This window comes from Zophobas morio, unplaced genomic scaffold (genome assembly GCF_036711695.1).
Source record: "Zophobas morio isolate AGI-343-1 ecotype UQ-CSIRO unplaced genomic scaffold, CSIRO_AGI_Zmor_V1 ptg000134l, whole genome shotgun sequence".
Taxonomy (NCBI): Eukaryota; Metazoa; Arthropoda; class Insecta; order Coleoptera; family Tenebrionidae; genus Zophobas; species Zophobas morio.
Window position 1 is genome coordinate 62,424 of NW_026972239.1, and position 10,296 is coordinate 72,719.

Below are 10,296 nucleotides of genomic sequence, written 5' to 3' on the forward strand. Positions count from 1 at the left end.
CAAACTAATTTTACCTGAGCCATTATGAACTTAAGAGCACTCGCTCTGGAGTCCTCTATAATTCTCGGTTTCTGCTCCCTTTTGCAATATGCCCACTTTTCCACACTCGAAACATTTTCGTTAAACTTTGCTTTTATAATATTATGACTTTTCATACCATTGCCAGTTCCCTCGTCCTTCTTCGTTTATGATAGCTTTGACAAGCTTGCGCTCAAGGCTAAATCTTCATGTGCCATATACTTCTGTTGAGTTGTGATCTCCCACGAAATTGCAGAGGGTAAGAGCCCTCTAAGCTTAATTTAGATCCAGAACAATTTCGATTTAACAATGCGTGCTGCTTAAAGTAGGCCTATATACCATCATTTAGTAGGATTGCCTGAAATCTAGTAAGCTTCATTCTTTTGCTAATTCTTGCATTCTTGTCTTATTATTCGACTCTGGAGCTTAAGGCAATGCGGTTCAAATTCCTTATGTCCGCAAACTCCTCTTCTAAAGCCAAAAACATGCCCTCTGGTGACAACATTAAATTTGTTGTACGAGGCATACCATATTTAAAATGACTGCATAAGGCTACCCAGCTTGTCCAAATCACGAACCTCCTGAGCGATATTTATTAAACTTCTATTAGTTCTAGAAAAAATAATGTGCCAGACCAAGCCGGTTATCCTCTTATTACAACACTTAGTATCAGTAATTGCATCAATAGCAATATACTGATCAGGTAGGATTCTAAGTAACTAAGTAGCTACTCCGGTTTGCCAGTCCTTGACAGACCTCCTTACTCACTAATAATGCTTGGGTGGTGCTTTAAAAGGACATTATTGTAAATAGAGCTTGGCTACTTACCTGTTAAAATAAAGCAAGAGAGCAAAAAGAAAAACAGAAGGAAAAAGAGTGTTTTTACTTTATACAATAAATGTAATAAGATTGCCAGCATTGTTTAAATCCTTTTTTATCATAAATAAACAAAAACGTCCCTATTTAGAAAGGTGCGTTGGCATTAGATCGTCCAAATCTATTTTCACTATTTTTTATTATTTTATTATTTAGAATTTTTACCATCTACACTGAATGCGGTGTATCTATTGTAGTGAGAGCAGGGATTATAGATCGGTTTATCTGAAAACTAGTGTAAATTTAAACAGTAGATATATAAAGCATAAAAGCTTACTCTAGTGTAAGCGTTAAAATAACAGTTAGAGTTATGGTTAACATATACTACATAGTTAACAAGCTAATTATATTTAATAGACTAATAACATTAAGAGCTCCTCGGTATATGCATAGGGAAGTAAGTAGGCAAGATAGTTACTTAAAAGCTAGAGCACTTTGATAGACTAAAACTTTGAAATCTAATTACTGAAAAAATGTCGATAAAAGACATCCTATCGGGTCTAAACAAAATAGTTTTTTATATTTTTAATTTTAAATAAACTTGGGGTTTTCAAAAGGAGAGCAAAAGTATAATATGTCTGAATCTTTTTTATGCTATATATTTTTTAATTGTTAATAAGAAGGTAAAAGCAGGTTAAAACTAATTTCTTTAGTAATATATTCTTAGTGTCTCTAGGCAACCACAACTATGCCTGGTTCTAAGTAAAAAACTTCTATAACTCGCCATTAAAAGAGGAAGCGACATTCATCTACCGCTTGCGGTTAACGCACAGCATGAGCTCTCTACGAATCATCAGATTGTCCAACTCGAGTTAGGTGAAGGCAGGATCACTGCAAAGGACAGTTATCTACGTACTTTACAAAGTTTAGAGCAACAGTCAGAACATCCTTTTTTTATGATTTAATTTGCGCTTCACCTAAGGACGCAGTCGATAATTAAGTACGCACTAACAGCTGCTCATGTCGCTGTGAAGAGTGTGTACGCCCTGACCGCCTACTATAATCTCTAATGAACCTCCGCCAATGCCCGCTGGCGCTGCTACGCAAAACCCTAAAGATATGCTGATGCTTTATTATTTTCATAGACAAAATAGAAACGGTTAATTGCGTTTCACAATAGTCACTCAAAGGTTAGTCGCCGAGAAGTGCTGAAGCTGTCAAAGAAGGGTGGCCAGCTTTCGGGCACTCTAGCAACCATTTTAAAGTCGTCCAACGCCACTTTACTCAAAAAGATGGTGATAAATGACTGAAGGCGACGAATGAGGCATCATTTCTAATACCAGTGCTAACAAATGTTGATTAAATCTTATAAGGCTCGTGTTTCTATGTCCCCCTTTTGTTCATCCTCTGTTTCAACCCCTGGTTATGTAAATACCCTTTCTCTATGGGGCAATAAATAATCGCTTCTCCCTCTTCTCCTTTTTTTCTCCGTCTCCCTTTTTGATGATCGTCGACAGGGGGTTGATGAATTGGTACTACCCAGTTGCTGGTTGCGGTTAAGTGTCTTCGGCGGCATCAGAACCACGCATTTCAAGAGCCTTATGCCCTTTTTGGCGGTTGCAGAGTTACCGCTTGACATGGGAAAAAGATAAAATAAGGAGTTTAGGGTTTAAAATAACCTATCTTGTAGAATGTCATCTTCATAAACAAATAAAAGTAACTCCAAATCTTCAATATATATTTATCGTTAATTTACATTTATGTATAAATTTACCCTTCAGATAGTTATGAAACTTTCAAAGCTCTTTGAAGGATGGACCAACACCGATCAAGCGATAAGAAAGACCGAGCGTAGTATGTTGTGAAGAAAAACATTTAATCAGATATTTTAAAACATTTTTCCTTAAGTCATAGCATTATACTGACTAGTTATTGTAAACGATGAGGAAAATCACTTTAAATTTCTTGGTTCCATAACCGAATTTGAGATAGGGTCAGTGTGAGACGGAAATAAAAAGAAGAGTTATCAGCAGGGAGATATATGATTTCAGGTGGAAAATATAAAAAACGCAATCTGAAGCCTTTATTTGTAAGGACTGACAGTACTAACCAAAGATTTCTTAAATTAACTTTAAATCTATTTTATAATAGAATATCCTAATACAGACAACTTCGAACCCACAATTTTATTTGTACGCGTTTCTAAAAATTTTTAAATATTGTGTATACTCAAAATAATATTTATATATGTATACCTCAACTTTTTAAAGTAGCTTTTATCCGATAAAGTTATAATAGTCAAATTATGTGAGTTATCTACTTAACTAATAAAAGTTATTATGGAATAGAATCTATGTTATATTGTAAAAATTACAACTGTGTGAGAGAGTTAGCGAGCTATTAAAAAAAAAGAAATTGGCTTAATATGAAACTATAACTCGTCAATTAGGTTTTAAAAAAAAAAGAATTCAAAAAAGGTTAGGCTTTAATATTCCCTGGAAGTTTCTTCTTGAGTTCCATAAATTAGTGTAAATAAAAGAACTACAAAGCATTAATTATAGAACGATGTACGACGGAAAACTTTAAAGAATGAGTGCGAAGATTTAAGGTGTGTCAATTTTTCTTTTCTTTAATATCTGCTAGTGGAAGCACTATTTCTTCAACCGTAAATCGATTTAAGCTTCGGGTTTTTCTATGGCGGGGAACTATAACCCCTGCCTCTTCCTCTTTTAAGTGAGAACCCAAAGGCTTTTCGGGCTCCTTTTTATTAGAAGTTTCTTTTATTTCTTTTGGGTATAAAGGCGGCTCCATCCGATCAACATTATTGTTAGCAAGGTTACCTGAGTCATCCCCACTGAAGTCCTTATCCACCTTATAAGTATTCTTCTTGGCGGCGTAATCTGTGTGTCCGTAAAATCCAAAAAATTTAGCATTCGCCTCAGGGCTAACTCTTCTATTTATAAACTTTTTTTTCCTTTCCTTTCTAAGAGTATTACTTGTTTTATCTACCATAATATTAAATTCAATTTCTTTTGCGTGGTGTTCAACTTTACTACTACAAAAACTGCTACAAGTCACACAAGAATTGATAGTTGGGGTGGTAGAGGAGGAAGCAAAGGCAGAGTTATGACAAGCACAAGAGCAGTCATCATCCTTTTCAAGGGAGCCCTGCGATCCTTTTAAACCGTTGCAGTTGCCAAAATTTAGTTTTTTGCCATCTACCGTCTCCGTGGCCCTGCCATACCATAAAGCAAAGTCATCACAGCTTGTATTCCTGGTCAAAAGATTATTGGAGAAGAAGTGAACTTTTTTAGCACTAGATTTTCCGCTAAGGTTTAAATAAACAAAAAGTTTTTAGATAATAATACAGCTAGCTTAACAAAAAAAAACGGTATATATTAAAATTTTTTGATTGAAAAGTATACAAAGCAGATGGACCATACCGCTCTAAAAGAAATTTTTTTTGGTTAAGTAGTATTCCTCTGGGTGAATTTTCTTGGGACCGGACTATTCTGGAGAATGTAATTTTCGGGTTTTGTTCCTTTTCGGAAGCACCGTTGTTATTTGCTTTATCCTGAAAACATACTTCTTGTGATAACTCAATATCTGGTACAGGTTGATAGTTAAAAACAAGTTTAGAATTAAAGTCTTTTACGTTTTCTAATAAGTCGGGATGAGACAAGCCTAGTTTGTCCCTTGACATAGTACAAATTATTGCAATTAAAAGTTTTCAATGCTTTTTAAAAAAAGCGAAACTTGCATGACCACCATAAGTCACTGCGGTTAACAGTCAAGAACACAACTAGGTACACTAGAAGCTAACACCAAAGTTCACCGCTTTAAGAAACATTGAATAAGTAAATAAGTCAATTGTTAACGTAAATTTTCGCACAATACCTTGCAAAATGTGGTATCTAGTACATTCGTCAAGGCCCTATCAGATCGCCCTAAAGTTTTACACTATGCTAGTAGGAAACCTTATTCAGGACACAATTTAGCGCATTGCAATGATCATATTGTAGGCCCTCATTATATAAAGACGGTCAAAGTAAAAATGAAGGGCTTGTACTTACGTTGATATTTTTTGCTTGATAAATTGTTTAACTTTATATGACAACTTTCCATCCACCATTTTAGTTCAACACTTTCTTAATAATCAGAAAATTAGTATTGCCTTAACAAATGAGACCCATCTAAAACCAGTATGTTTACTTAATTTTCTCATTTACTTGTTTTACCGGCATAACAGGCTCTACTCGAAATAATTGGAAGTAGTCATTTACTACTAAAAAGCCGTGAGCTCACTCATATATATCGATTGAAGCACTGGCTATCTAGGTCAATCTTTATAGCCAAGAGGAGATGGTGATTGTTTCTTCGTATAAGATCCCCCCCTCTCCCCCTCCCCCCAGAACTGTTTTTATTTTCTAAAGAAATGAACATTATTTTGGACCATCGTGAAACTGGAATTCTTTGCGATGATGTAAACTTCAAAGAACCTTCTAAAAATAGTAAAATTGGGAAATCCTATAGGACTGGATCTCTACAACTACGCTGAAAAAAAGAGGATTACTTGTTTCCGCTCCTGTAGAACGACAGACTTGCCTCCAAAAGGGGCCTCAGATGTACTTGACATTACCTTTACAAAAAACATGGGGATTGCCTTGAACTTAGTAACGGTATTGGATTCCCTCCTCAGACAGCTCTCCCGTGCTCTACAAATTTGGCTTTCACCACAATTATTACGAAGGTATAAGGACTGAAGAAAATTAAAAAAGTGATTTGAAAAGCAAGTCTATTTACTTTGGCTCCATCAGTTACCCTTAAGGACTTGGTAGCCCGCTATGAGACTACAGTTCTTCAAGCACATAAATGGTCTTTGTTACAGTAACGGTCTCTTAGCGTAAAGCACGCTTACCTCAGGGAATTAGGTATCATTTCAACTTAAAAAGGCGAAAAAAAAGTAGTTACGTAACCTCCAGAAACCCCGGAGATAAACGATTCTTAACAAACTAGACAAAAAAATTAAAAAATGCTTTAGTTGCTTAAAGAAATTGAGAATCGAAATTCCCCGAGCTTTAAAATTTGGGAAACCCTACATCCTACAGGCGATTATGTCAAATACATATGAAATCTCAGGAAAAGCCTTCGCCCCTTATAACAGCAACCGATGACACCTATGATGATATAGTTAAGGATAATGTTTTCGGGCAATGTTTATTTAGTTACTGCCTGCTCTTTAAAAAGTAGCCCCTGCAACCGAAAATATCCTCGGAATAAAAACTTGCGAATATACCGATACGAAAGATTTCAAATCAATTATAAACCTTCTGCATACTAAAAAAGCATTAGGTTCTGACGGTGTAACCAAAGACATGCTTAAAAACTTTCCCGAGACAAAAAAAGAGCTTAGTTTCACTTATTTTTATTCTTTTGCGTTCTGTTCACTGTCTGAACGAAGGAAAAACGACAGCAGTCGTGTGCATTCCTAAATTAAAACTTCCTTTTCAAATTAGAAAGACAACCGACCTATAAACCCTTTGTCACGTATTGGCAAATAGCTAAAGCTGTAATGCTTAAGACAATTGCGAAAGTTTGTGGGGGATACCCGTTGCATACCAAAATATTAGTTTTAATTCCGGAGTCACTCTACTACGCAGCAGGTTTTGCGTTTTTCAGACACTATGAAACAGTTTAATAACAATAAGAGGACGTGCAAAGAAGCCTCACCAAGGTATGGCTCGCTGGGCTTCTATGATACTATTTATCCTAAAAATACCAGGGTTATCTTCTTTCACTTCTTTAATCTTTCCTGCATCAATGGACTTTTTACGTCAGAGTGAGAAAAGCTAGCTCATTTTTTAAAAACTAGCTAATGTGACTCCAACAAGCCTTGCTGCCAATCTTTCAACTCATTTGCTCTATACTTGTTGGACAAACCCAGGCCTGAGAGCACCTCCACTTTTTTGTCACAGTTTGCGGATGATATGCCTGTCTATGTCTGCTTCAAATCTTCTTTTCTAGCTTTAAAATAAGTGCAAACGCAAGTTTTTAAACTTGAGGTATAGTTTAATCCGTAGAGGATTACAGTTAACCCTTTTAGGAGCAAAGCTATATTTGTATCAAAGAGGAGAACAAGAACATCTATTATAACGCTTAGCAGCCAAGCAGTCCCTAGGCACACGAAAGTAAAGTACTTGAATGTTTGATCTATAGGCATATTTTGTGGCTCCATCATGTTAACTACCTCATCTTTAAAGCAAAGTTAGCATTTGAAAAACTTTATTTCCTCTTGTGTTAAAAAAATTCATTCTCAGTAAGTACAAAATTAAGCTTTTTTGCAAATTTTCGGCCGACTTTGACTTAAGCATCCGTGGCGTGGTCGTTTGGCACTAAGCATTAAGTGACTTCAAGCAATTTAGATCGACTGTGGCGGATATTTAAAGGCGTTCCATCGTTAGTCCGAAGAACTCACTTGCATGGTAAGTTGAAGATGGAAAACGCTTCCTAAATATTTTCGTCGCATTATTGTGAAGAGCTATGATAAGTAGTTATATCATCTCAATGTTTTGTTTGTTCAAAACGTCACCTAGGACCCAATTGCTTACATTCTTTACAGGAGACCTGACACCTTCCCCCCGCCCTAACGGCCCTCTACGAAGTAGAGGACCTTTTGTCTAAATTATAAAACAATTTAAGCAGCAGCACTTTAGACCCATTCCGAAGTTAGGCCTGACTGTAGTATGTCAACTTTATAATAGAGTAATTTAATAAAGGCAAAACAACTGTAAAAAAGGGCCACCATAACCATTAGCTTTATCGCTACAACCAACACTGCGGACAGTCTCACCGTTAAAGATTCAAAACATAATCCCTCTTATTATCAACAACTTAATAATTATATGCCTTTCTTACCTGTGGAAAAAATAATTCTTAACATCTTAACAAACACAGTATTAAACATTTTATCAGCGATCATTATGAGCATTATAATAATAAAAAAATTCTACACCATCTTTAATAGCTAAGAACTTTGTCTTTATTTATTTATTGATTGTTGAGAGTTCCTGGAACTTGGTCGAGTCAAGAAACCTCGAACACACAAGCTCTCCACAAGAAGTGATCACAGACATAACACAAAATAGCTTTCCGTCGTCGATCAGCTATCATTTTCTTGTCGTTGGCAAACATATATTAGGGTTTACGCGCGGCACGAGGACGGTAACAACGCGCCCCGTTCCATGGCCCGTAAATAAGACTGCTCATCAGTAGGCAATAAGTGTGCCTGGCTAGCCTATTATGAGTGCCATTGAGTTGTAAGACAACATCTAAAGGGCCCGGCTGAAGAGTCTTGGCAAAGAGCTTCATATCGCATAAACCATGGCGCTGCAATTTTATCTGTGGCACCTGAAGTGTCGACGCTATTGCAGTAAAACTCGGAGGTCCAGAAGCAGACGCGTATGAAATTATTGGTTGGATGTAAGAAAAATACAATTGCTTTTTGTTACGCAGAGAAAGCTTGCTCTTACCGCGTATTAAAAGGTAAGCGCCTTCGTTGCTGCCTTGACCTTCGCCACTGTCAAAGATGACCCCCAAGTATTTCGCTTGAGGAACCACGGAATCATCAAGCCATCAAGGGTTAAGAGCGCCAACAAAGGGGCGTTTCTCTCTGTAGTTACAAGCGCTTTGCTCTTCATCACATTTATAGCATCTTTCTACTCACGGCACTAGTCAGCTAGGACGTCCAGATAGCGCTGTAGATGCTTGCAAGCGAGGCGGGAGATTTTGACTATGAGTGAACGATCGTATATCGGCGTAGAGGGCGATTCGTGAGTGTGGATTAGGCTGCAAGGACACATCCCTCGTAAGCGATCCAGAGGGACCTCTGCTCTCAGAGATCGCAGTGGAGGCTGTGTGCCTCCCACGCGGAAGTTGAAGACGCGGTCATTTAGATATGTCTTCAGTACGTTGTAAAGACCGTAAGGAACGGATAACGAACGCAGTTTGTGTAGCGGACCTTCTTGCCAAACTTGATCAATTTCAAATGCCTTTCAACGTCAAGGAAGACAGCGCCTGTTGCCTTTTTAAAGATAAAAGCGCGAGTGGTCTATTTAGATAAGCGGAGAGGCTGCCGTGCCGTTAAGTGCTCTAGCCGAACACCGAATTGAAACTCCAACAAGGCGTCTCGAGCGTCAACGACCTCTTTAAAACGGCGCAGTAAAACGGTCTTATCAACTTTGCCGACTGCTGACAGGAGACCGATGGAATGGTACTTGCTAGTTGCTGATTCCGCTTCAAGTGTCTTTGGGAGCATCACGACGGTCGCCATCTTCCATCAGATCGAAAAGGTGTCAAGGACCACCACAGGTCTTACTAAGAGGTACAGATAATGCATTCCTTTTATCGGCAATTTTTCAGCATCTCGTTGATGCCATCGGGAGGGGTAAGCTTACTTGAGGTAGCGCATCATTGGCAGTTTGGGGAGCAGCTGGAACATTTTGGGTAGCAAGGAGATTAGCAAAAAATGTAGCTTTGTCATCACTCTTGGTCACTATAATTCTTTCAAGAAGAGGCGGTAGTGGTGCAAGTGCCCGATTTTTGATCTTTTTAATATATTTCCAAAAGGAGGAGGAGCGGTTGCTGTTGCCTGGTTTAGATATATAGTGCATCTTGGTCTCAAATTTATTATTCAAATGGGCCATTAGCTTCTTTTTTGTGCACCTATGCAGTTGATTAAGCGCAAGTTTGTCTTCGGTGCTCTGCGGCAACACGGCCACATGGATAAGACGTCGACGTTGGCGGACAAGTGCCTTTAGTTCGTCAGGTAGGCGGTCGGAGCGGTACTTTACTTCACGATTTGTCTTGTCAGTAGTGCGATCCATGTTCAGTGCTCTTTCGAATAAGGCGACAGCATCATCCAGCAGGGCGGGTGTAAACGGTAGTGAAGGACACACCGGGAGAATAGTTTCTAAAAACTTTTTATATTTGCCCCAGTTGGTAAAAAAGCGGGTGATAGCCGTCGGTGTGCCTTTCTCGTCGCCTAATGGGAGAATAACTGGAAGGTAATCGGAGGATTGCTGGTGGAACGCTTCAATTGCCTGTGAGGCGTATATCTTTTAGTATGGCGATATCCAGCACGTCCATTGTGCCTGTAGTCGCCAACGTGTTGGTGGCTAGGGCCCTAGTATGCGCAGTCCGTGCTCATCAGCATAGGCCTCAAGGATGTGGCCATCCGAATTATCGCTCGGCTGTTCTATAAAGGGTGCTTGCAGTTGAATTCCCCGCACAAAACAGTATAGGAGTCACTCTCAAATTAGCGAAAACTTTATTAATAAAATTTTCTATAACCCATAAGATCTTTTATTGATAAAAGGGAAAGATCGAGTATCTTTAAGATGCTTTGTTTTAATTTTTTCGGAGATTATCATGACTTTCTTACAACTTTTTAACTATGAAGATACT

The 10,296-nt window shown here is 38.1% G+C and overlaps 1 protein-coding gene across 1 annotated transcript; it reads right to left on the bottom strand.

Annotated features, from left to right (window-relative positions):
- Positions 1-3,401: 3,401 nt before the first annotated feature.
- Positions 3,402-4,649, bottom strand: LOC135145265 (uncharacterized). The gene is made up of 2 exons (XM_064077379.1): positions 4,278-4,649; positions 3,402-4,162 (listed from the first exon to the last, which is right to left on the bottom strand). The coding sequence occupies exons 1-2, from the start codon at positions 4,535-4,537 to the stop codon at positions 3,448-3,450; spliced, it is 975 nt and encodes a 324-aa protein (XP_063933449.1). The 5' UTR covers positions 4,538-4,649; the 3' UTR covers positions 3,402-3,447.
- Positions 4,650-10,296: the final 5,647 nt, after the last annotated feature.

What these genes read in the sequence shown, in the direction of transcription:
- LOC135145265 (XM_064077379.1), bottom strand. Translation starts at nt 4,537, where the DNA reads ATGTCAAGGGACAAACTAGGCTTGTCTCATCCCGACTTATTAGAAAAC. An exon ending in AAAAAATTTCTTTTAGAGCG is followed by an intron (nt 4,163 to 4,277) that starts GTATGGTCCATC and finishes TTTAAACCTTAG; the next exon opens with CGGAAAATCTAGTGCTAAAA.